Here is a 27,163-nt window from a genome sequence, read left to right as displayed (position 1 = left end):
TTACTAGATTGAAACTCCTTAAGCACAATGATTTGATTTTATTTATCTTAGTTTCAGACTGTAGCATCCAGCAGAAAGCATTGTATTTATTTCCTGTTTATTGTAGTAAATTTGTTCCAATCAAGTGCTGATGTTGTATGACAATGTCACATATATAATAGACAGGCATGGTTTATTGATAGCAGGGACTCAGTATTTATTCATTGATCAGTTAAGTTTGAATGCATTTTATAACCGAGTATCAGATGAATCAGGCACTACTTTTATTTTCAAAAGCATGTTAGAACTGCTCATCTGGGACTCTATAGAGCAAATTGTTTAAGTTATGGCTGTCTGTACCATTTTCTGTAATATTATCCATAAGATTGGGGCCATGTCTCCTCATAATAAATGAAGGGGTCTTTTAAATGCTTGTAGTACTGAAATCCTGTGGTGAGAATTCCAAATAGACTTATCTCAAATTCTGTCCTATTTCAGTTAGTGTGACAGCTAGGTTCCCATGTACTTCAACAAGAAAGGTGAATAAATATAGTTTTCAAAAAATACAAACACGGAAATGAAGCGCTAATGTCTTCTGATGCTAGATTTTCCAATACTCCTACTTATATGCTTATGCAGAAATTGTTCCCAGGCCTGTGATTAATTCCTCTTTTCTTGAGCAAACTGCTAAGTCTTACTTTCTTTTTTGGTAGAACTTGGACTTGGCCATCAAATCTAAGAGCTAGTTCCCAGGACCCCCCTTAGAGTTTACAAGAGGTAACATTATGACCAAAAAGAAAAAAAAGGTAGCGTGCTACACATAGCAGGTGGTAAAAATGTAGGGAGTATTACCAGGAGAGAAGTAACATAGATTGAAAGCATAAATCCTTGAACATTTTTAGATAAACCACAAGAGCTAGATCCATAAATATTGTTGTGGGGTTAGGAATCTTGAAAATACCCTTAATGTAGATATTGATGTTACAATAAATATGCCTTTCTAAAACATTCCCCTAAGTGTCCCTGTAAAAACTATACTAAACTGATTGTGGAGTGAAGTGAACTATAATAATCTCCACTTCCATTTCCGATTCTAAACGTAAGAGGATAGAGTGAGGAAGCAAGATGTCTGGGATCACAGCTTTGGGATAGTCTAGGCGATCTTTACTAAACGTTTACTTGGGTCAGTGACAGCCCTTGCCTTGTCCGGTGCAGGGAAAGTGAAATTCAAAGGAACTTAACGTTATTGGTGACTTCTAATCAGTATTCCCTCCCCTTGCCCCGCCCAGATATTTAAATTTTATGTAAAGCTTTTAATGCTTTCAAGATCCAACATTAAGGTCTTTTTACATTGTTTCCAATTCAATAAAAGTTAACCGCCGTTGCCTTGCTTTCCCATACTTGAAATGTTGGAGGCTACGGGGTTTCTAGACAATCGCCCAAGTCTCCGCCCCACTGAATGGGAGAAATGGCAATTAAGGAAGCAGAGCTGCTTCGGGCGCCAAATTCGAGGGTCAAAAAGGGGCAACTTGTAGGCGCAGGTTACTCTGGGTAAAAAAAAAAAACAAAAACCCACAATCAGGCGATTTAGGGGAGGGGTTTGACGAGGCTGGGAGCCCTTTCAGCGTTGAGAGCGAATTAGTAGGAAGTTAGGCAGAGTGGGCGTGGCGCCTGCTTCTAGTCCTGGCGCGCAGAGTGAAAGTGCCCGCAGTTCAGCCACCCGCTTGCTGGGACAGGTTTGCTGCTTCGCTCCTGCGGTGATCCACGGTGCGTGCGGGGGAGGGGATGCGGAGGGAGGCGCTGTGGAGAGAGTGACGGGCGGCTAGGGGCGAGGTTGGTTGTGGGTATAGGCTTGAGAGGCCCCACGTCAGCCTGCAACTTGACTTCGCTTTTTCGGTGGTCACTCCTGAGATTTGTTCTCATCCACTTAGGAAGGACTCCCTTGAACCTTTAGAGGAATAAAAGGTACGTGCAAGTTGTAGCCCTGTATATGAAGTCTCGGCAGTTTAAGCAACTTTCTGTTCACCCTAAGGGTCTAAAATGCTGAAGCGACCCTATTGTATGGTCAAACTGGCATTTGTACCCACTGCAAGACAGAACTTGTCTTCTCTGTTCACGAAGTCCCTTTGTTAGCCAGGAGAAACATCAGCAAGTTTAAGGTAATAATAGCAACAACCGTAACAACAGAATGCAGGAGGACATGGATTAGACACGGTGATACTGTAATAATAATTAAATTAAAAACTGCAGTGGGACACGGATCAGACGGTGTGATACTTTTATGGCCAGCTGATTGGAAAGCTGAGAATGGAACTCCCTAGGGACTCTCCACCCGCAGTCTGGAGGAGGAAGCCGTTTGGGAGTGAAAGAGAAGCGGAGTTTCTCTGGGAGTGGAGGCCTCAGATATTATTGCTATCTTGGGACCTGGGTGGTGGAGCGAAAGGTGTCTACCATTTCCCTCCTTCCTCTGAAACAGTCCCAAGGCCTCATGGTAGTCCGGGCACCCCTTCTATTGTGTCCTTTTCCCTGTCCCTGCCTTCTCTCCAAGGGAGTGCCAAGTGGGCTCCAAGCAAGCATTGTTATACAGCCAGAGGGAAACTTCCCCTGCGCCCAGCGAACAGCCTGGAGTTCTCAGGGCTCTGGCCTGCCGTGAATACCAAGCTAGGTACACCTTTTGCATCTCAAGTGGGTTTATAACCTGGGAGTTAGGCTGGTTTGGGGGCTTTGCTGTCCTCTGCCTTGTCCAAAATAAAAGGCCAGTGTGTATTAACCATTTTTGGTCACTTCTTAAAATTGGCTTACATTTGCATGTTGGTCTCCGTGGCAGACAAACAGTTTTTCTAAGGGTTTGTTTTAGGAGTGGGGTTCTTTAATTGCTGAGGCTGGCAAAGGAAGTTGGCACAGTCCCCTGAGAACAGCCTCGCCCCACATCCCCCCAGAGCCACCAGCGTTCTCCTGATAGCCCCGGGCTCTGCAGCTGAGGCCAACTCTACAGTTATCTCAATCCCAACAAGAAATTCTAGAACTCATCAACAGCAACAAAGGACATGGATTATCTTTTTTCCTGGTCTCCTGGGTAGTGTTCTGTTGGTTTTACACAGTGCAAAATTGCTGAGTCATGCACGCCCAGCTTTTCTGTGCGTTTCACAATATTGACAGAGACAGGCCACCATGAAGGAAAGAACTTTGCTCTTTTTGGCCGAGAACCTGTAAAGAGAAGAGGAATATTCCTCAGTTGACAGATGAAGACTCAACTGTGATGGGGTAGTGGAGGGAAGGGCAAGATGGGAATGGAATCTGACAGAAAATTCTCTCAAAAGACGAGAGCAATCTTGAATTGTTAGCCTGAAAGTAGATAAGATCACAAGTTAAACACCTGAGAAAACTGGGTTCTAGTGTTGATCTCTCAAATGTGAATTTGGTCAAATTAGTCACTGTACCTCTCTGGGCCTCAATTTCCTTATGTGTTAAAGGCGGAGACGAGTATTTGCTCTGACTATAGTGGAGTTTTCCAAATCAAGTGAGATAATGTGGAAGCTTGAAAACTAATATTTAACACTTAGTGCCTAGAACAGGGCCAGAGTAGGGACTTATTCATTGACCCAATACCTACAGAGAGCTTCCCAGGTCCCAGGACTTTTCTAAGTACTTCACTCATTTAGTCCTCACAAGGTTCCTGGGAGGTAGGAAGTATTAGGCCCCAGAGAAGTTACATCACAGCTCGTGAGTGACAGAGTCGAGATCCACTTGAACTCCAGAGTCTGTGCTCAACACACAGACTCTGCCTTTGTCCTCTCAGTCACCTCCACGGTAGGGGACTGAGCCCTGCTCTCTGGGGAGACATATGAAGGTACTCTCTAGTATGCCAACCAATGATGGCCAATAAAAGCAACAACATGCTAGACGGTGTAATAATTTTTTTCTCTAATTTATAACCAAGTTTCATATTTTGCTCTGCTTACTTTACCTAGATTATTTCTACTTCATTCTTCAAATACTCCAGTCCTCTCACACTTTGCCCTCTTATTATTACGAGCATACTATGGTCCTTCCTCCTGGTGACTTTTTTTGCTAAGAAGCTGTCAGTAATTTCACTTTGAGCACAGTGCCCAGCCACACTGTGGGGTCAAGGCAATTTAGTGGCAAATAAACTTTGGAAAAAACAAGCCAAGAGTAGCAGCACCTTATCTCATGCTGCATATAAATGACTTTGATTTCTTAATATCTCACCTTTACTCCTCCTCACTTGCCCCTCGGGTGTGTTGGGACTGGAAGTTGTTCCCAAAGAGGAGGATCTCAGAGGACCAGCATTGGCCCATCTCCCAAAGCTGCAGGCCAGAGAAGTTAAGCCACCTTTTGGTGATTGAGAAACTCTCTCTCTGTGAAGTGCACTTTCACATTTATTTTTTTAATTATATTTTATTGATTATGCTATTACAGGTGTTCAGTTTTTTACACTTTTCCCCCTCCCCCAGGACCCTCTCACTCCCTCAGGCAATTCCCACACCTTTGTTCATGTGAATGGGTCATGTGTGTAATTCTTTGACTACTCCATTTTCTAGACTGTACTTCACATCACCATGGCGGTTCTGTAACTACCTATTTATACTTTTTAATTCCTTCAGTTTTTCACCGAAAAACTGGATTGGGTTCCTCCAAACCCTCCTCTCATTTGACAACCATTAAAACACTCTCTGTACCCATGATTCCGCCTCTGTTGTTCTTGTTTGCTTAGTTTACTTTTTAGATTCAATTGTTGATAGATATGTAGCTACTGCCATTTTATTGTTCGTAGTTTTGATCTTTTTCTTAAATAAGCCTTTAACATTTCATATAATAATGTTTTGGTGATGATGAACTCCTTTAGTTTTTTCTTGCCTGGGAAACTCTGTATCTGCCCTTTGATTCTAAATAATAGCTTTGAAGGATAGAGCAATCTTGGCTGCAGGTTCGTGCTTTTCATGATTTTGAATATTTCTTGGGAATCCATTTGAGCCTACAAAGTTTCTTTTGAGAAATCAGCTGACAGTCTTATGGGAACTTCCCTGTAGGTAACTACTTTTCTCTTTCTGCTTTTAAGATTCTCTCTTTATCTTTAACCTTTAGAATTTTAATTATGATGTGTCTTGAGGTGGGACTGCTTGTGTCCATCTTGTTTCAGACTCTCTTTGCCTCCTGGACTTTCGTGTCTATTTCCTTCACCAAATTAAGGAAGTTTCCTTTCATTATTTTTTCAATTAGATTTCCAATTTCTTGTTCCTCCTTTTCTTCTAGCACCCTTATAATGTGAAGGTTGGAGTGCTTGAATTTGTCTCAGAGACTTCTGACACTATCTTTGGGGGCTTTTTGAATTCTTTTTTTTCCTTGTTGTTCTGGTTGGTTGTTTATTGCTTCTTTATGTTCCATATCACTGAGTTGATTCTCAGCTTCACCCCCTCTACTGTTGTCTCCCTGTAAATTGTTCTTTACTTCGATTAGTATATCCTTAGTTTCTGACTGGATCTTTTTTTTAAAGATTTTATTTATTTATCTTTAGATGGGAAGGGAAGGAGAGAAGGAGAGAAATATCAATGTATGGTTGCCTCTCGTGAGTCCCCTGCTGGGGACTGGCCTGCAACCCAGGCAGGTGCCCTGACTGGGAATCGAACTGCGATCGTGCGGTTGGCAGGCCCACGCTGAATCCACTGAGCTACACTAGGGCCCTGACTGGATCTTTTTTATGCTGCTGAGGTCCTCACTAAGTTCCTTGAGCATCCTTATAACCAGTGTTTTGAACTCTGCATCTGATAGACTGATTATCTCCATTTTGTTTAGTTCTTTTTATGTTTTGATCTGTTCTATCATTTGGGCCATATTTCTTTGTCTCTTCATTTTTGGCAGCCTCCTTGTGTTTATTTCTATGTATTAGGTCGAGCTGATATGATTCCTTTAGTGGTGTTGACCTAATGTAGTAGGTGTCCTATAGGGTCCAGTGGCACAGCCTCCTCTGTCACCCAAGTTGCGTACTTGAGGCGAGCCCTTTGTGCGGGCCGAGTACGTCTCCTCTTGTAGTTTAGTCTTGATTGTTGGCAGGTAAATGGGAGGTTTACCTAGGCCAGTTAGCCTAAGATCTGGCTGTGACCACTGACCACCGACCTCTATCCTCATGAAAAATCAGCCGTGCAGGGGCAAGGTGGTGGTGCTACAATGTGGTCTGTGGCTGTTCCCTGGCTATGTGGGCGCTGGGGTTTCCTGGGTGGTGCAGGCCAAGGTTAGCTACCACCTGTGTTGTGCCTGGTGCCACACAGCATGAGCTACAAAGGAATCTGCAGATGGCTGCTACTTGTGCTAGGCTAGGAGGTTCCCATGGGAAGCCAAGCTGTGAACCTAGGCTGGCAGCTGCTCATGCTATGCTTGGGGCCACTTAACAATAGGTGTGGGGACTGAGGGCTCACTGAGTCTGGCTGCTGCTTGTTTGAAGGATTTAGAAGATATGAAACAAGAACAAAGACAAGCCATTCATATGGAAAAGCCACTGTTAACAGCTTGTGTGGGCCTGTAAAATGGGTGGAACAGAGCCTCAGGGAATCACTAGGGCAGGGCAAACAGTGTTACCCAGGTTAATGGAGTCTCAGAAGTGCACCTACCTTCCAGTTCTGAGGCTTTATGAAGGGAGGGTTCAGAAAAAAAACAATGTCCTCTGCCCACCATTCTGTCTGGGAGAAAGCTGTCTTCCAGCTCTTGCTCTGATGCCAGGCACTTCATTTCCTCCCTGTGTGTCACTGGTGCCTTTCAAACTGCTACCTTGGTGCTGGAACTCAGAGGGAGTGAGTCTGAGTAAATTTGTATCTGGGTCCCTTTAGAGGAACTAAATGCCTGGGAATCCAGCAGTTTCTTCCACCAACTCAAACCCCATTAGTTTTTGCAGCCAGAAGTTGTTCGGACTTACCTTCCTGGCACTGGAACCCTGGGCCAGGGGGCTTTGTATGGTCTGGAACTCCTCGTTCCTGAGATATCCCTCCTGAAATTTTATCCACCCACCACATGCTGGGTGTGGAACCAGCATGTTTCTCATCCCCTTCCCTCCTACCAGTCTGGATGAAAGTGGTTTCTTTAATTCCGTAGTTGTTGGACTTCTGTTCAACTTGATTTCTGATGGTTCTGAGTGATGGTTGTTCTACAGGTTAGATTTAATTTTGATGTGGTTGTGCAAGGAGGTGACCCATGTTTACCTATGCCTCCATCTTGACTGGAAATCCCTGCACTTTCACATTTAAAGGAGAAACTTCTCATTGCTGGTTTCCTCCAGCTATTGACATCTGTGTGCTCTTTCCCTACCAACAGTTCTGGAAGTCTTCACGTTTTTCTCTACTCTTTCCATACTAATTTTCACCAACAGGAAAACATTCCCTGAAGTTTTATTTCATTGCTCAATAAATTTCATTCTGGGGACATTAGCAGAGATACCTACAGAAACTGTTGTAGTTTTAAAATTGTTGTTAAATAGCAACACCTCCTACCTGATAAACTTTTCTTCATTTTCTAAAAATTAACGTCATCACTGTTTCAGATCTCTTTCCGTAAGCATAAGATGTAGGGATCCCTTAAATGAATTATTTTCCTTGAACTCTGAAAGACAGAGCAGCTTATTCATGATTTTTACCCCCCAGCACTGGGACAAGTGCAGATAAGTTATGTGTTACCAGAAGTATGTCCTTGCATAGAGCATTTATCTGACATACTGACCTTTCAAGACTACTGACTTGTGGAGGTGAGTTAATTTATCATACGTATTTTGTTTTGTTTTGTTTTTAAACCAGAGTATATAATTTCTGTTTGCCTAAATCTAAGGAGTGCATTTTTGGCTTACCCTTTAAAATAGTTACATAGGAAACTTTGTTTTATCTGCAAAATGGGAATAATAATACCCACCTTGTAGTGTAATGGGAAGAGGAAAGAAGATGGAAGATGTAAGGAGTACCAACAGTGCCGGCCAGAGAGTACACGTTCGGTCAGTGTTAGTGGAATCAGAATTAAGCCATTTGCTGTCTCTTGAAGGAGAGTGCAGTGTGGTTTGTGTTGAGATAAGAGGTCAGAAATGTGGGATTGCGCTCCAGCTTGCCTGCTTAACATATTTCATTCCCATTTTCTTCAAATGTAAAAAGGTTCTAGTTGTGAGGATTATGCTATAGTTACAAAGATTACGTAGAACAATGCACAGAAAGCACATGGCATAATTGGACTCATAGTTGATGCATAGAATTTTAAGTATATTGTACGCAGTTAATATCACATTCATCAGTAGCACATAGACAACTATTTGACGAGTAACAGAGTAGAGAATGATACATAGATTTATAGATTACGGTAGATGGATAAAATGATTAGAATCTGACAGAGGTCATTCTAATAACATTGTACGCAAGGGCTGAATTTTCAAGGCAGGAATGAACATTGCCTAGAAGCAACTACATTCCATGCTAAGCAGCTTAAATAGCGTTTTAGCTTGGGTGTGAGAAAAGCTGAGTGTTTGTGTGAAAGAGAGAGAAGAAGCAGATAGGAGCATTGATAATGGAACACAAAGAGGTTAAAAAATTCGTGACTCTCAGATAATGAGAGGAGTTTGACTTTTAAGATTTACCCTAAATTCCTACCCACTTTGACTTCAGGATCACCACTGTGCCTTAGCTTTCCTCCTGAGCACATAGTTACATTCAGTTTACCCTTTCCATCTTTTAGATGCAAGTAGAACCTAAAGAATTATGTAAGGCTAATCCTCCTTCCCTCCTTTCTTCAATGGGAGTACCGTAAATGCCAAATTTTCACCTTGCATTTGCAAGCCTATCTTATGTCTGCTTCTTCTTCTGCTTATTATCCTGCTTCTTCTTCTTCACATGCGTTGGCTTGAATGATGACCATGATCATGGTGAGTGATGATTGTGATAAGAATGTAATAAACTTTATTGAGGTTTTTCACAGGCCAGGTGCTGTGCTAACTATATTCCACACGTTATCTCAATTAAATCCTGACAACAACCCAATAAGCTAGGAACTATTACTAGACCCATTTTATAAATGAAGAAATTTAGCCTTAGAGTAGCCACATCCCTCCACCAAAGTTCACGATCAGATGGTAGCATTGGAATTTAGTTTCTGAGAACTTAAAAACTAGTAGAATGACCGAAAGCTAAGAGTCCGGTTTCTAAAGTTTGAGGCATTCCTGATCAAATATTAAGGGTACTACTATGTACATACCAGTTTGGTTATTTTTGAAGAGCGCAGTCCATGAACTCTGATCTTTTGTGTCCAACTTGTGGTTCACCTTCATGTATGACTTTAATCTATCTTCACAGCATGTTGCCTAGTTATTTTGCCTTGTAATACCTGCTGCACTTCCATTTTCATTCCACTTGTTTGATGTCTTCAAACTTAATGACATAGGACCAGAAAAAAGTAATACTGTTCATTTTGAAATTTTAGGAAAACTAAATGATTAATTCTTCTGCAAGTAACCCATGATACTTTAAAGAATATTATGGTCAATACTGCAATATCAGCATACCAAGTTACCATGAAGGTATTTGGGATAGTTATTTCTGCTTTTTCTTATCTTATAAACAACCTTTTTAAAATTCCAGATCAAAGTTGAAAAAATGGTTGGCATTACCCAGCTAATGGAAGATAAAGCATTCATGGCCTTTGCCTCCTATTCAACGATTGTTCTTTCAAAAATGATGTTTATGAGTATTGCAACTGCATTCTACAGATTGACAAGAAAGGTAAGACATTTGAAAGATATATTGTCTTACTTTTAAGAATTAAAATTCTGAAAAGCAATTTTCTTAATTTACTTTTCTACTGCAGTGACACATTGTTTAGAGTTGTGAATGAAGTATGCAATCATTTGGTATCGATGGAGTAATATGTTTATGGAATAGGTGCTTTCCCCCAGAAACTAGTAAAAAATTTTTTAATTGTGGATTTTACCTTTCGTCACGGTGCATCAGAATATGGGATTTCTGGAGGATCAAAGTTTTCAAGGAAACTATGTATGATTTTGAAGTTAATTTTGCCAACTAGAGTTTGTAAAATAGTCATTTTCCAGATAATTAACTGGTGTTTTCAGCTCTGTTACAGGTCAAGGATACGCCTTTGGGGACAAAACTAAAGTTCTTATTACCACAGTAGACCTTCTTGTGGGACAAGGCATTTTGATTTTGTAGACTTCTGATTTCTTAAGGGAATAATATTGCTACCCAGTGTTATAAGAATGGTTTAAAAGAAAAGAAAACTGGAGGCATGGAGAAGGCGGCAGGAAGATTTGGAGCACATACCCCACATTCCAGTGAGGTGTGTGACACAGTGAGGGGAACTGAGCAAATGTTGTTTGACAAAGTTAAATGAGTTGCATTGGTGTGGCCCCTGTACCCTATTCAGCAATTTCTTTTTCTCTTTTCTTTTTTGGAAAACCACTTATTTCTCTCTCAATGCCTGTCCTGAATTTTGTCCTTCAGAGCCTTGCTTTAATCTGGAGGTCATAGTACTTGCTAAGGTATTTCATTGTACTGCCTGGATGTGTAATTCCTTCCCCAGAGATATTTGCATTTTAATGGGGCACATACCCACTTGTTTAATCTCTAATGGGACAAGGTGTTGGAACAGCAGGCTATAAAATAGCTGCCTACCACCAGGTCCTCACTGTCCTCCAGAAACATAGTGGCACCAAGGACAGAAGAGATGTGCTCTGTCCTATAAAAAAAGAACGAAGGACTTCGTATTTGTAGAGTGCTGGTGATGTGTGCCCGGAGTCACGATGCCCTTCGTATGTGCCAGATCATGGAATGGTTTCACGTAATTGTTAGCACTGTCAGGCGAGATCCTCATTGGTGCCCTCATTTTGTAGGTGAAGAGCTGAAAGTTAGAGGAGTAAAGTAACTTGCCCAAGGTTTCACTGCAATAAAGGGTGAGGTCAAGGATCAAATCCATATTTGTTTAAACTCAAATCTCATATATTTTTCATCAAATTACAATTATTTACTTGCTCAGAATATATTTATTGGTTGACTAGTGGATGCCAGATATTTATTTAGGAACAAGCCTGACATCAAGAGCTGATACTGTATCACATTCCTGCCCATCAGTCTCCTCAACATCTTTATCTGGAATAAATATTCATATCACATTAAGAAAAATATTTATAATTTTTATGAGATTGCTGAGCTTAGATTAAGGCTGATTTTATAGTTTGTGTTTTTATTTATTAATTTACTGTAAATTATTAAACAGTGGACCATACTTAAATGTTTTTTAAGCACACGTTTCAAATTTCAAGGAATACGGAATCATTTCAAACAGCATAATAATTACAGAAAGAAATACACAAATGTGTAAGGTCTGTCCAGAAAAAGTCTAGCCATTGTTAATACAACAAGACTGGTTTGTGTGATATTGATATAACCTGGTAACCAAGGAACACAGACTGGAATGTGTATCAATGAACAATGACGACTTCACTGTATTAGTCTGTAGGGATGGTAGATGCTGTTGAGTGAACATGTGTACTGTGTGGCCATCATATTCAAAGTGAGTGAGCAAGTAGGGCAATGAATCTGCATCATATTTTGCATTAAGCTTGAGAGCTTCTCTGTGGAAACTATTCGGATTCAGAAGGCTTCTAGGGACTATGTGATGAGTGCAATGCAAATAAAAGTGTGGCACAAATGCTTCGAAGATGGTCAAGAATCTGTTGCAAGAGATCCATGTGCTGGAAGATGTGCAGTAAGCAGAACACTTAAGAATGTTGAATGCATACAGGCTACAGTCCACAAAGATCAGTGACTGACAGTATGAGAACTAGAAGCTGATCTGGAGATTTCAAAAACTACTATGTCTGAGATTTTGATACAGGACCTTGGCATGAAACATACTGTGGCAAAATTCTCTCCATGGCTTCTCTTACCAGAACAGAAGGAACACTGGGCTTTGGTTGTTAATGACATGACTCAAACCACTGCCAATGAACCAGATTTCCTCAGAAGGTAACAACCAGAAATGAATTGTGGGTCTACAGCTATGCATGTGATCCAGAAACAGAGGCCAAGTCATCCCAGTGGAAGTTGCCTGGCACTCCAAGCCCGAAGAAGGTGTGGCAAAGTCACGGCAAGATCAAGATCATGTGAACTGTGTTTTTAAAATATTTTATTTATTTATTTTTAGAGAGAGGGGAAGGGAAGGAGAAAGAGAAGGAGAGAAACTTCAGTGTGTGGTTGCCTCTTACGTGCCCCTCTATTGGGAACCTGGCCCTCAACCCATGCATGTGCCCTAACTGGGAATTGAACCAGTGACCCTTTGGTTTGCAGGCCGGCACGCAATCCACTAAGCCACACGAGCCACAGTTTTACTTTGTTTTTTGACTGGGAAGGTGTTGTCTATCCGGAGCACCTCTCCAGGTCAAACAATTAATAAGGAGTTCTAAATCCGTGTTCTTTGTTGGCTGAGAGATGCAATGTAATGAAAATGGCCATAGCTATGGGCAACCGGTGACTGGCACCATCAGCATAACACACCTGCTCATGCATCACGTCTCCTGCAGAGTTTTTTTGAGAAACATCAAATTACCCAGGTGATTCATCCCTCTACAGCCCAATTTTGGTGCCCTGTGACTTCTGGCTTTTCTGAAAACTCAGATCACCTTTGAAAGGGAAGAGATTTCAGACAGTGTGTGAGGTTCAGGAAAATACAATGGGGCAGCTAATGGGGATTGGGAGAACTGTGTGAGGTTCCAGGGTGCCTACTTTGAAAGTGACTGAGGTGTCATTATCCTGTGTACAACGTGTCTTGCATCTTGTGTCTTTAGAGTCTCTATTTTTCATAGTACATGGCCGGATACTTTCCAGACAGACCTCCTGTGCCCTAGAACATGTACTTGGTATTTACAGGAATGGAATCAGCTTCTTATATTTCACTATATTATTAATCCAAAGCTTCAGTTCAATAAGAAAAGAAATACATATATCTTAACAAAGTACAAAGGGCATTTCCACTTGCTCTTCTAATTTCTTTAGCAAGTAAACTTATGATTTCAGATGCACAATCAATTGGAAATGTTAATGCCCTTGAGAGAAGGTGCATGAGTATTACTATGAAAAAATGCCAGTTCTCCATAATTATAGTCAATGATGACTTTGAATTATGCTCTCTTTTCTATTTTGCTTACTTTTCACTATTTTATACCTTGGTTTTTATTTAAGTTCTTATTTATGCTTTTCAAAATTTTTTTGCAGTGTTCATAAAAATTCAGATTTAAACTACGGATGCTCTTTTCTCCCTGGGTCTGGTCTACTGCTCCAGATTTTCTTTCTGTAGGGCCATTCTGCATGCCCGTTTCTTCTGTTAAAATGAAAATAACTTAGAATGTCATGGTGTCATCTGGTATTTGAAATGGTTTTTTTGGTGTTTGGAATAGGCTTTTTCCAACCCAGAAGACTGTGGAGGCTCTGACAAAGGAGAAAATGCCAAGAAATATCTTCGGGTAGATGACAAAGTAGAACGTGTACGAAGGTAAGCTCACTATCTCCTGAAGTTATTTACTTGGTTGAGTATTTTTGGTCAAGGAGCTCCGTGAGGGTATTGGAGTATTGCAGAAGCAGGAAAAAAGTCAGTCCCTATAATAATGACAGAAAAGGAAGGATCTGGAAGTCTTCAACTATCGCTGCAGTTACACCTATTGCCAGTGTTGCTATACTCTGTACTTTGTTGGGGTTGATGGCTTTGGTCTGTGTAGGTATATATCAAAGCTGATGAGAGATATGAGGTAAAAAAATTAAGGTAGGTTTTTGCAATTTTGGTATCTTTCTCCAGAGGTGAGACTGTCAACTTATGTAAGAGGATAAAGATGTAGTGATTTTGCATAAGACTCAAAATATTCATGTGAGATATATCTCCCTGTCCTCTCTCTCTCTCCTTTGTAGATATTATGTTTAATGTACTCTGAATTCAATGAACCATGAAAAGCAATAAGCCAAGATATCAGCTACACAGCTTCTTAAAAACACAATTAATATACTTATTTTAAAAGCACATTGGGCCTTGGGTGGTGTAGCTCAGTGGATCGAGCACGGGCCTACGAACCACATGATCGCGGTTTGATTCCCAGGCAGGGCACATGCCTGGGTTGCAGGCCAGTTTCTGGCAGGGGACCCACCAGAGGCAACCATACATTGATATTTCTCTCCCTCTCTCCTTCCCTTCCCCTCTAAAGATAAATAAATAAAATCTTTAAAAAAATAAATAAAAATAAAAATAAAATAAATAAAACTACATTTAAAAAATAATAAAAATAAAAGCACATTGAATTTTATTCTGTAGCTGTATTTCTCAATTTTTGTCATGAAGTCAGGTAAATGAAATTTTTTTCAGCTGTTCTGAGGTGTAATTGGCAAATAAAATTGGAAGAAATTCAAAGTATACATTATGCCCTGACCCATGTGGCTCAGTTGTTTGGGCATCGTCCCTCAAATGACAGGTTGCCGGTTTGATTCCTGGTCAGGGCACGTGCCTGGGTTGTGGGTTCGGTCCCTGGTCTGGATGTGTATGAGAGGCAACCCATCTTATGTTTCGCTCTCACATCTCTCTCCCCCTCTCTCTCCCTTCTCCTCCCTCTAAGGAAAATATTTAACTATTAAAAACAAAGTCTTCAACATTATGATTTGATATACATATTATTTTTAAAGTATTCCTCCCGTCAAGTTAATTTTAGCATATTTACCATCTCATATATTTACCCCTTTCCTTTTTTGTGGGTGAGAACATTTAAGTTCTACTCTCAGCCAATTTCAACTCTATCATACAGTGTTATCAGCTATGGGCACCATGTAACACTTAGACCTTATCTTTTAACTGAGAGTCTGTACAAAATTCCCCTTATTACCTGCCCCACCTCAAACCCTGGCAACTGCTTCTCTATTTCTATGTGTTTGACTTTTTCCCTTTAATTTACCCCATGTGAGTAATACCATACATTTGGTTTTCTGTCTCCTGCTTGTTTTACTTAGTATAATGCCCTCAGGTTTACTCAAGTTGTTGCAAATGACAAGTTTTTTTTTCTTTTCTTAAAGATTATTTATGCTTAATTTATTATTTTTAAAAGATTTCATTTTTAAGTATATTTTATTGATTATACTATTACAGTTGTCCCATTTTTTCTCCCCTTTTACCCTTTACCCTGCACTCCGCTCTCCAGCATTCTTCCCCCTTAGTACATGCCCGTGGATCGTACATATAAGTTGTTTGGCTTCTCCATTTCCTATGCTATTCTTAACCTCCCCCTGTCTATTTTGTACCTACTAATTATGCTTCTTATTTCCTGTACCTTTTCTCCCATTCTCCCCCTTCGCCTCCCCACTGTTAACCCTCCATGTGATCTCCATTTCTGTGATCTGTTCCTGTTGTAGTTGTTTGCTTAATTTGTTTTTGTTTTTTAGGTTCAGTTGTTGATAGTTATAAATGTGTTGTCATTTTACTGTTCATAGTTTTGATCTTTTTCTTAGACAGATGTCTTTAACATTTCCTATAAGGGCTTGGTGATGATGAACTCCTTTAACTTGACCTTATCTGGGAAGCGCTGGATCTACCCTTCATTCTAAATGATAGCTTTGCTGGATAGAGTAATCTAAGTTGTAAGTCCTTGCTTTTCGTGAGTTTGAATACTTCTTTCCAGTCCCTTCTTGTCTATAAGGTTTCTTTTGAGAAATCAGCTGGTGGTGTTATGAGAACTCCTTTGTGGCCAACTGTCTCCTTTTCTGTTGCTGCTTTTAAGATTCTCTCCTTATGTTTAATCTTGGGTAATTTAATTATAATGTGTGTTTCTCCTTGGATCCAACTTCTTTGGGCCTCCCTGAGCTTCCTGGACTTGCATATCTAGTTCCTTTGCTAGATTGGGGATTTTTTTCTTCATGATTTTTCCAAATAAGTTTTCAGTTTCTTACTCTTCTTCTCCTTCTGGCACCCCTAGGATTCGAATGTTGGAATATTTAAAGTTGTCTCTTTAAATATTAGATTCCTAAAATTTAGGTTCCTAAACTTCTCATTTTTTCTGGATTCTTGTTTCTCCATTCTATTCTGCTTGAATGTTTATTTCTTCCTTCTGTTACAAACCTTTGGTTTGAGTCCTGGTTTCTTTCCCTTCACTGTTGGTTCCCTGTATATTTTTCTTTATTCCACATTGCATAACCTTCACTTCTTTCTTTATTTTGCAACCATACTAAATCATTTCTGTGAGCATCCTGATTACCAGTGTTTTGAATTCTGCATCTGATAGGTTGGCTATCTCTTTGTTGCTCAGTTCTTTTTCTGGAGTTTTGGTTTGTTCTTTCACGTGGGCCGTATTTCTTTGTCTTGGTGCACCTGTTACATTGAAAGGGAAGGAGTCTTAGGTATTCACCAGGGAAGGGCAATCTACTTTCTCTGTTGTGGTGGTGTATGTGGGGGAGGGGTCAGAGAGGAAACAGTGCCGCTTGCTTGGCTCTCATCTCATTTTCAGTAACTTCCCTCACTTCCCACAAGCTGATTGTTCCTTTTCTGGTGCTGATTCCTGGGTATGTAGACTTGTGCATGTTTTAGGATCCCATGGGCTCCTCCAACACATTGTCCTCTGAGAGTAAGAGTTTCTCCTGCCACTGCAACCCCTGGAACCCTGGGTTTGGTGGTCTGTCTTGCTCCCCAGTTGCTTCTCCCACTTATCTGCACAGGAATGTGGGACTGCCAGGTCCACCAGCTGCTATCTCACCTGCTGAGTCTGCCACCTCACCTGCATAGTCTGCCGCCTTGCCAGACATCCTCTCCACTCCTCTCCTACCAGTCTGGATGAATGTTTCTTCTGTAACTTCTTGGCTGTCAGATTTCTATACAGTTTGATTTTTCTGGCAGTTCTGGTTAGTTTTTGTTTTTATTTATTTATTTTTTAAGATGCTATTTATTCCCTTTTAGAGAGACGGGAAGGGAGGAAGAAAGAGAGGGAGAGAAACATCAGTGTGTGGATGCCTCTTGCATTCCCCCCCACTGGGAGAACCTGGCCCACAACCCAGACATGTGCCCTGATTGGGAATTGAACCAGTGACCCTTCAGTTCACAGGCTGGCACTATATCCACTGAACCATACCAGCCAGGAGTATAGTTTTCTTTTTAAATTGGTTGTTATCCTCTTTTTGGGTTGTGTGAGGAAGGGAAGCATTATCTACCTACCCCTTCATCTTCGCCAGAAGGATTTCCTTTTTAAGGCTGAATAATATTTCACTGGAGGTATATAATGCATTTTCTTTACCCATTCACTCATTGCCAGATACAGGTTCTTTCCATAACTTGACTGTTATGAATAATACTGCAATGAACATGGGAATGCACACATCTCTTCAAGATGATGCTTTCTTTTCCTTTGCATATATACTCAGAGTGGGATTGTTGATCGTATGATAGGGTGGTCAGCAGGAATTAGGTTCTTCCATGTGATGTCAAGGAAGCATTCCAAGGACCCATGCATGGTAGATTGTGGTGTGGCAAGGTTTATTCATGGGGAGATAGAAGCTGCCTTGAGAGTTTCCAATGTCCTGTCTACATCTGTCCTGCCATGGAAAAAGTCCAACTATGTCCTAAGCAAGGCCAAGACAAAAGCCAGTGTCCAGTTTCTGTTCTATATTGTAGTCCTTTTGAGCCCACAAGTGACTGTTCTGTGGTCTTAGTCCTCATCCTGGTAGCTTAGCTTGTTCCAGGCTGCTCCAGTGGCAACGTTTGTACGGCTGCAGGGGAGCTTAGTCCTTCTGGAGCCCATGCCATCTTCTGCGGGCCCAGTAGCTACCTACATGGTCACACGCTCCCAAGCTAGAGAGGGCATGAATACGCTGGTGAATGCATCACCAGTTGGACAAGAGAAGCTTCTTTGTTTCCTGGGGCTATATTAGCTTGGATGGGGGATGGGCCAGGTACTTTTTCCAAATGACCAGTGAACTTCCCAAGCTTCTGCAGGCTTTGGATGGGTCCACCTTCTAACCAGTCTCTTTTTTTCCAGGCTACACTGATAGGCCTCTTTGGTCAAGAGCCTTCCCTGCACCATTTTGACTTCTATGGTTCAGGTGCCTGCTTTCCCTTGCCCCCTCCCCTGATGGCAGTCTGGTACTGGAGGGGGGGAGGGTGAAGCGCTAATCTTCTTGGTGGAGATTTCTCAAGGGTGTGAAGCTGTAGCTTCCTGGCTAGCAAGCAGGTTTATGTTCCCCAGTTTGCTCAGCTCAGTGTCTCGTTCCCTTTGTTCTCCTCCTTCTGTATCTAGCTAAACACTGAAGGTAACAGTAGATCTGTTACTAATTTTTTGCTGACCCTCTTTACTGTTTTCCATAGTGGCTATGCTAATTTTTACATTCCTCTAAGAAAGTGTATAAGGGTTCCCTTTTCTCCACATCCTTACAGCTTGTTATTTCTTATGTTTTTGGTAATAACCATCCTAACAGTTGTGAGGCAATAACTCATTGTAGGCTTGATTTGCATTTCCTTGATGATTACTGATGTTGAGTACCTACCTGTTCCTGTGTCTGTTGGCCGTTCATATGTCTTCTTTGTGGCTGTACAAAAACTGTCAATGTAGGTGCTTTTTCTATTTTTAAATTGGATTATTTGGGGTAGTTTTTGGTTTTGGTTTGGTTTTGTTTGCTATTGAGTTGTGTGAGTTCCTCTTATATTTTGGATATTAACCCCTTATCAGATCATGTGGTTTGCAAATATCTTCCCCCATTGCATAGTTTGCCTTTCCATTTTATTGATGGTTTCCTTTGCTGATCACAACCTTTTAATTTTGATGTGGACCCTCTTGTGGGTTTGTTTTGCTTGTGTTGCCTTTGCATTTGCTGTCATAAAAAAATCATTGCCAAAACCCATGTCAAGGAGATTACCTTCTATGCTTTCTTCTAGGAGTTTTATGGTTTCAGACCTTATGTACAGTTTTTAAATCAACTTTGAGTTAGCGTTTGTATAAAATAAGATCTAGTTTCTTTCTTTTACCTTTGAAAATTCATTTTTTCCCCAGCAAAATTTGTTGAATGGAAGCCCTGTTGGCTATGAGAGCCAGGTGATCCAGGGACCCGTCCCTTGTGCTGTAGGTGTACAAGCTGGGGCACAGATGTGTGCACACACTATCTCCAGGAAGAAGCCACTGACTTGGAGCAGGCAAAAGGCTAAAGGCAGGGGAGGTGTCCGCTGGCTGTTCTGTTTCTGGGAAGTATCAAATCCAGCCCTTAGGTGTATGGTAAATTGAAAGCCTGGCCCTCAGGTAGCAGCTTTTAAAGTAAGCAGCTGGATTCCTATCAGGGAAATCAGGGGAGATGGGCCTCTTCTCTCAGTATTGGCCTTCGGAGTCAGGCCCTCTGGGGACCCATCCATCCTGCAGGTGGAAGTGAAAAATCCTGGGCACGGAAGTGTGTACAAGCCCCTTCTAGGGAGACGGATAAAGAGATGGAGTGGGCTACAAGGGGGAAGGCGGGGACGTGTGTGCCAGCTTCCCCATCTCCAGAGGGGAGTACGGCCAACCCATAGATGTGTGCCACATTACAAACCTGACCATCAGGTAGCAGCTTGCAAAGTATGCAGGTGGACCTTTTTCAGGAAAAGCCTAGGAGATAGGCGATTTCGCCTGATCCCTCTGCACTGATTCCTGGGGACGATAGCCTCACTCAGCGGAGTGCTTCTGTGACCCTGGACAACTGCTCCTGTGTTTGCTGTAGTCTCATGGATCTCATGGACTTAAGGCCCATTGGCTTTCCCAGCTGGAAGAGTTTGGGCCCCATCCCTCAAGTGAGAGTGGGAGTCTTAAAATTGGGGTGCTAAATGTGGGGTCCTAATGCTTTAATGCTTAGGAAGAAGCTGGAAGTTGGGAAATGCCTCCTAACTGTATATGGCACTGTGCCAGGGGTGAAGTTTATGGTCTGAGTGTCCCTCAGCCTTTCCTACCCACTTGGATGGGAGTATTTTTTCATTCATTGGGTGCAGAGGAATGGCTCAGCTAGTTTCTGGATTCATTTCAGAGGTCGTTGCTCTGTGTGTTGCCGTACATCTGGTGTGTCTCTGGGAAGAGGGGAGTTCAAAGCCTCCCGTGTTGCCATCTTGGTTCATTCCCCAGCAACATTTATATATGGAGATTGTATTGCCAACTCATGAGTCACCATGTTCTAACCTGTGAAACATGAAAGTTATATGCCATCTTCTCATTTAGTGTTTTGTAATGGTCATCCAAACTGGTTCAACTCCAGGCATATTTCAAGGAATAAATGAAGTTACATAAAGTTAAAGAAACAATGAAGAGTTTTAATAGTCATACTTAAATGAACGGTTGTTTTTGTGAAGCAGAGTTAAGATAGGGAACATCATGGGTTTATTTGAGGACTTTTCCTCAGTTTGGTGAGTATGGAGAGAGAGTGACATGGAGACTGAAGGAAAAGAGTTTTCCTTCACTATTTCAGGAACCAGCTGGAAATTCTTCCCCACTCTCCCTTCCTGCCCAGTTCTATCACCCCTCCCCCCATTCCAATGGGATTGTACTTCAAAAGAAAAATTACATTATCTAAGCTGATCTTGTAGTCTGATTGTGAACAATAAATACATTTTAGTGAAATAATTGACTGTAGTTGTGAAATGAGACAGTGTCCTTCCGCAGGTGCAGCAACTGTGTGCACAGCACCCCCTAGTGGTCAGACAGTAGCTCTTCATTACGGCAAGAGAGGAGACTAAGAAAAACGGGGTGTCCAGTTTGCAGTTTTGTTTTTCGAAACATTACTGGCCCTATCCAGTGTTCCTAATAATAGCTCACTTTTGGAGATAATTTTCAGGGAGTTTTCAGTATATCCCCTAGAGTTTTTTTAAAATTATTTTTGAAACTACTTGCACATATAATTGTAAAGCTGTTTATGTTAGCGTATTCCAATGGCAGGGACTTACTGGCGCTACAAATGAAGTAAAAAGATCGCTTTCAGGTGTGCAATATAGAGGACGTTAATGTTTACACAGATGGAATACTTAATTAAAAACATAAGGTAATATGTGTTTGAAATGAGGTAAGTGGCCTAAAATGTGTTAGTTACATTCTGGACAGAGAAATCAGTGGTGCTTGGACCATATTTTATATATGTATTTAGTTAATTCTATCTCTAGAATTGTTCTAGAAAGGGTTCAAGACCATATCCATTCAATACAACAAGATAAAAGGCAAGTTGTAAGGTAATCAGGGAAGCCGGAAAAATAAAGGGAATCAATTTTAAAAAGGCTTGAATTTCCTATTAAGAGAGAGGAGAGGTGTTTAGGTTATACTGTCTCTAGAGGTAAAGAGCAGCCGCAGTGTGCGGTGGAGGCCAGGTGACCCTGAGGGCCTAAAGACGCTGGGCGAGGGGCCAAACGAGATGCCTGAGCGGAGTGTTTATTCAGAGATTATTGTGTGTCTGTCTCTGTCTGTCACTTCTTCTACTGAGATGATATAAAAGAGCTTTAAGACTGAGTTCCTGCCCTGGAAAACTTTAAAACTTTCCCCCCGAAAATAAGACCAACATGCAAATAATAATTAAAGAACAATATAAAACAGTCTGCCATTAGATGCTAAGTTGTGGGGTATGAGGTATAAGTTCCTAGGGTATTTAGGAATAGTTCATTTTGTAGGATACTAAGATTTAGAAAAGGGAAGAGGAGAGAAGAGATCATGTCAGTTGGGGAAAATATCTCCATGGGAATTCGGACACACTGCTGTACGCTGTGTGGGAAGGGCTTTGGGTGAGATGAGGGAGTCAGGAAGAGTCTGGTGTGAAACTTCTTTTGTGGTTGGCCACACCCTGGCAGTTCTCAAAGACGCATGGAACTCTGGTACAGGACATGCTGATGCTGAGGTCCAAGTGGTTCTGATCTGTGATGGGGAAGTATGAGTGGAGCATCACGAGCATTAGAGCAGGGCTGATGGGATGGTCAGCTACAGACACCAAGGGACACCTGTCCAGTGGGAACATCAATCATGGGGTGGGCGAAGAGACCCAGCTAGAAAGACTGATGTCCACCTGTAATAAATTGAGTAGCTATCTAGAAATGACATGAAATCGAAGGAAGCTGGTGCTCTCAGATGAGCTCCATCTTCGAGCAGAGAAAGGGTTACAGGGCAAGGGTGAGCTGACTGTGGCAGTTGCTCCCTGGGAGTGCTGGGTAGGTGTATGCTTGGGGCGGGGTCTAAAAACAACAGAGTATAAAAGGGCATATATTAGCAACGAGTACAAGGGTCTGGTGAAAACAGGTCTTTCCTAGATAATATGGAATATTATCTGTGACAATACTTGGAGAGCTGAGGAAAGGGAAAGAAAATTGAAGAAGAGAAATGAGATTAAGAGAGAAAGGAGGTCAGGAAAAAATGAAGAGGCCGTTAAGGTCAAAGGCCTCTGACCTTCCTTCTCTCTTCTCCCACTGAAGCTTATTACCCCTTATTGTCCTTGACTTTCTACCTGTTTTAACACTGAATTCTATTTTCCAATCACTTAATACAGGCTTAGAAGTGAACTGATTTCCACAGAGTCTTCCTTTTAAAGATTTCCCCCCAAATTTGAAATATCTGTCCTTTTAGAATGTGGCAAAGGAGAAAACGAGCATGCCCGTGACTGGAGGTGAAGACTTATCTGTGACCAGCAGAATTCAGGAGACCAAGAGAAACTGAAAAAGAAGGGCTTTCTTTAATAGAAAATAGTGTTTTCGTCCTTTCTGTCCCATTTTATTCTCAGGAGTCCTTGGGTTGTTCCATCAAATAGAGGGCAGGAACACTCATACCTTTCTATCTTTGCTTTTACTCAGGAACAGGTAGTTCTTTATTTAAATCTTGCAAAACTGTTATTTATTTTGATTACCGTCATCTTCTTCATACCTTTAAGTTGTCAACATCTCCATTAGGCAGACTTAGAAATAATCTACGGAAAACGGGGGAGAGGAAAGGAGGGGAGATAGTGGTCATCACTGAGTACACAGTGTGTCACTGTTCTATTTGTTTGCTGAAAGAAAAGAGAGTAACATAAAACAGAAATATTTTTCATCTTGAAATATGTATCAATAGCTGGTAAATTCAAGAGAATATTAATTTTTACTATAACTTATAAAGCAATTTTCAAGGCTGGAGATAAAAACAGGAGCATCAGATTTAAAAAAATAAGTACTTATAAAATATATCAAGCCCTGGCCAGGTAACTCAGTTGTGCAGAATGTTCCAGGTAGCTCCTGATATGCCGAAGTTGCCGGTTCGATTCTGGTTCAATCAACCAATGAATGCATAAATAAGTGGAACAAACAAATCTCTCTCTCTCTCTCCCTGCCTCTCTCTCTGTCTCTCTCTTCCCCTCCCGCCCTCTCCCTCTCTCACATCAATTAAAAAATATCAAGTCAATAACAGATGTGCCTGATATTCATTCACACTCCCAGCCAGAGAAACCCGGCGTGCTATGAATTGGAGGAAAACTTGTGGCTAAACCATGCTTTTGCTTTCTTCTAGCTGTGGCATAAGATTATTTTTCCTTGTGTTATCTATCGTTTTTCTGTATTCTTTCTACTTAGTCCCTTCACTTGGCTTACTTTTGTAATTTGAGGGTACATTTGACTGAAAGGTTAGCCATAGTTTAAAGGCTAGTTACCTATTCTGTTATTTGGATGTTGAGATTGTGAGATTCTTGATATTAAATTGGTAAATTAATTCTTGGCAACCCATGGCTTGGGCAAATGAGCAAGGATTGTCTCAGTAATTGTTTTACAAACTGACAGAATTGAGGGAGGACACTTTAGAAAGATCGTAATCAAAAGGATTATCTTCCTTTGGGAGGAAGACTTTTTTTTAATGTTTTATTGATTATACCATTACAGTTGTTCTATTCCCCCCTTCATTCCCCTCCACCCGCACACTCCCTCCCCCACCATTCTCCCCCCCTTAGTTTATAACCACGTGTCTCAAGTTCTTTAGATTCTACATTTCCCCCACTATTCTTGCCCTCCCCCCTATCTATTTTCTACCTACCATCTATGCTATTTTCTGTGCCTTCTCCCCCCTTCTCCCCCTCCCACCCCCCTGTTTCTAACCCTCCATGTGTTCTTCATTTCTATGGTTCCACTCCTGATCTAGCTGTCCTCTTGGTTTGCTTTTGTTTTAGGTGTGGTTGTTAATAACTGTGTGTTTGCTGTCCTTTCACTGTTAATATTTTTCATCTTCTTTTTCTTATATAAGTCCCTTTAGCATTTCATATAATAAGGGCTTGGTGATGATGAACTCCTTGAACTTGACCTTATCTGAGAAGCACTTTATCTGTCCTTCCATTCTAAATGAAAGTTTTGCTGGATAAAGCAATCTTGGCTGTAGGTCTTTGGATTTCATGACTTGGAATACTTCTTTCCAGCCCCTTCTTGCCTGTAAGGTCTCTTTTGAGAAATCCGCTGACAGTCTGATGGGTACTCCTTTGTAGGTGACTGTCCCCTTATCCCTTGCTGCTTCTAGGATTCTCTCCTTCATTTTAGTCTTGGCTAATGTAATTATGATGTGCCTTGGTGTGTTCCTTCTTGGGTCCAACTTCTTTGGCACTCTCTGAGCTTCCTGGATTTCCTGGAAGTCTATTTCCTTTGCCAGACTGGGGAAGTTCTCCTTTATTATTTGTTCAAATAAGTTTTCCACTCGTGGCTGTTTCTTTCCCCCTTCTGGTACCCCTATAATCCGGATGTTGGAACGTTTAAAGATGTCCTGGAGGTTCCTAAGCCTCTCCTCATTGTTTTGAATTCTCATTTCTTCATTTCTTTCTGGTGGGATGTTTTGTTCTTCCTTCTGGTCCATTCCATTGATTTGAGTCCCAGTTTCCTTTCCATCACTATTGGTTTCCTGTGCATCTCCCTTCATTTCAATTAGTTTAGCCTTCATATGTTCCTCTAATTTGTGACTAAAATCAACCAGTTCTGTGAGCATCCCGATAAATAGTGTCTTGAATTGTGCTTCTGAGAGGCTGGCAATTTCTCGGTCACTTAGAGTTATTGGCTCTGGGACTTTGAGTTCTTCTTGCGCCATCTTTCAGGTTGTTCGTGCCTGTTCTGTAGCAGGATCAGAGCCCTAAAGTGTTCACTAGAGCAGGGCAACTAAGTCCCTGGGTTGTAATGTTGGATGTGGAGGCAGGGTCAAAGAGGGACAATGGTTTCCCGCCTGTGGCCTGCCACCTGCCGCCTGCTGCCTGCTGCCGTGGCCCCCACTGGTGCCGCAGCCGCCACCGTCACCAGGCCCACGCGTTTCATTCCACTGCATGCGAGTGTGCCACTGCCTTCAGCCCTCCACCACTGGGTTCGCCCCCTGGGGCCTGCGTGGTCCGTCTCACTGTGCGTGAATGTGCGACCACGGTCAGTCTGCCCCACACCCTGACTGGTTCTGGGCTGCCTGCGCGCCCAGGTTGGGGGATCTGTCCTGCCCGACCCAGCTCCGCTGCTGTCTTTGCCTCTCTTACCATCCCCGTTGAACAGTTCGTAGTTGTCGGACTTCCGTATAATTCCATTTTCTGGTCTTTGGGTGTGTCCTAGTTCTCCAAACCTTTGTTGTGTTCAAACTTGGTTGTGGGAGAAGGCACAGTGCTTCCACCTATGCCTCCATCTTGGCGGAAGTCCAGGAAGACTTTTTATAAGAAGAATCTTAAATTGCTATTGTCCAAACTCTGGAAGAAAAAGTATTTCCTGTCTACAAAAATGAAGTGAGTTTTGCCATATAAATACAGATTTAATATTCTTGAAGGTGCCAAATGCCCTCTCTGTTATATGTTGAGATACACTAAAAATAAAAATAAACACAAAATAATGAGACATTCTAAATAAAAACTGGCTAGGTAAGGAAGCAAAGTAATATGAGAGAAATTAAATGAATCTGAGTTTTTAAGATCCGTGAATACTTATATTTATTTGTAGAAGAAAGAGAAAAGTGAATGTATTTCTGCTGATTTTAAAATTAGTATTTTACTGCTCATCTTTTTCCACAGGGCCCATCTGAATGACCTTGAGAATATCGTGCCATTTCTTGGCATTGGCCTTCTGTATTCCTTAAGCGGTCCAGACCTCTCAACAGCCATCCTGCACTTCAGACTCTTTGTGGGAGCACGGATCTACCACACAATTGCGTATCTGTTACCCCTTCCCCAGCCGAATCGTGCTCTGGCTTTTTTGTTGGGATATGGAGTTACTGTGTCAATGGCTTACAGGTTGCTGACGAGTAGATTGTACCTATGAGGAGAATGATGCAACTCACCATCCAATTATTTTCTAAGAATTCTGTACTTCCAATTTACAATGAATACTTTTTAAGATTTTAAGTGGGAGGGAACAGGGAAATTAAGGTGGGAAAGCATAGTCTGATTATTAACATCACCAGTATCCTTTAATCGTGTGTTAGATTTGAGCTAGAAATTTAATGTAATACTTACGTCCTTTGTCTTATTCTTAAAGTAGCTTGTTGTAAATTTTGATTGTACTGTGTAATATTCATTCACCGTTTCACATTTTAAATCTATAAAAAGGTGAGTGCATATATGAGAAACCATGATTTCCATACTGCTGAAACAGGCATATGAAATAAAGAATTTAAAGAAAATTTGTATCTGATTTTAGTTTTCTCAAGTTGTATTTTCAAAAGTGTCAAACATATGAAAAAGTAGAAAAGTACTACAATGAACCTTTATGGGTCTTCCACCTAGATTTACTGATTTTTAACATTTTGCCATATTTGTTGGAGCTGGATCACTCGTGTTTTTTCTGAACAATCTGAAGGTAAGTTGCAGATATCAATATGCTTCACGTGGAATAATTCACCATAGGCTTCCTACGGGCAAGACAATCTCTAAACCACAGTACCACTATCATACCCAAGAAATTTAATATTAATATAATAGTATCCATAAATATATAATTTATATGTAAATTTCCCCAATTTTCTTAAAAATGTCCCTTATCCTGGAACTGTGTTTGACCCGGGAATCATATAAGAACCACCCAAGCATTTTGTTATCATCTCTATTCAGTTTTCCATAAAATAAAACAGTTCTTGAACTTTTTTTCTTCTTTGCTTTTTATAACCTTCCCATTTTTTTGAGGAGTACAGGCTGGTCGTTTGACGGAATGACCCTTCATTTGGCTTTGTTGTGATGTTATTTTC

At 41.3% G+C, this 27,163-nt stretch overlaps 1 protein-coding gene across 4 annotated transcripts; it reads left to right on the top strand.

The window, feature by feature from the left end:
- Window positions 1–1,637: 1,637 nt before the first annotated feature.
- Window positions 1,638–26,645, top strand: MGST1 (microsomal glutathione S-transferase 1). Of its 4 annotated transcripts, none has more exons than XM_037033812.1 (5): window positions 1,643–1,746; window positions 7,629–7,729; window positions 9,597–9,737; window positions 13,424–13,518; window positions 25,995–26,645. In XM_037033812.1, exons 3-5 carry the CDS (start codon window positions 9,612–9,614, stop codon window positions 26,239–26,241), a joined length of 468 nt encoding a protein of 155 aa, XP_036889707.1. In that variant the 5' UTR covers window positions 1,643–1,746; window positions 7,629–7,729; window positions 9,597–9,611; the 3' UTR covers window positions 26,242–26,645. The 4 variants fall into 4 exon arrangements, with proteins under 4 accessions (XP_036889706.1, XP_036889707.1, XP_036889708.1 ...); XM_037033813.1 differs by lacking the exon at window positions 1,643–1,746 and adding an exon at window positions 6,047–6,151; XM_037033815.1 differs by lacking the exon at window positions 1,643–1,746 and adding an exon at window positions 6,057–6,170.
- The last annotated feature ends 518 nt before the right edge of the window (window positions 26,646–27,163 follow it).

The sequence above is a fragment of the Sturnira hondurensis genome, unplaced genomic scaffold, assembly GCF_014824575.4.
Source record: "Sturnira hondurensis isolate 20B ecotype Veracruz unplaced genomic scaffold, ASM1482457v3 Scaffold0021795, whole genome shotgun sequence".
NCBI lineage: Eukaryota > Metazoa > Chordata > Mammalia > Chiroptera > Phyllostomidae > Sturnira > Sturnira hondurensis.
The sequence above is the reverse complement of the archived record's forward strand: the minus strand, read 5'-3'. Positions and strand labels throughout refer to the sequence as shown.

What these genes read in the sequence shown, in the direction of transcription:
- MGST1 (XM_037033811.1), top strand. Translation starts at nt 9,612, where the DNA reads ATGGTTGGCATTACCCAGCTAATGGAAGATAAAGCATTCATGGCCTTT. An exon ending in TCTACAGATTGACAAGAAAG is followed by an intron (nt 9,738 to 13,423) that starts GTAAGACATTTG and finishes TGTTTGGAATAG; the next exon opens with GCTTTTTCCAACCCAGAAGA. An exon ending in AAAGTAGAACGTGTACGAAG is followed by an intron (nt 13,519 to 25,994) that starts GTAAGCTCACTA and finishes CTTTTTCCACAG; the next exon opens with GGCCCATCTGAATGACCTTG.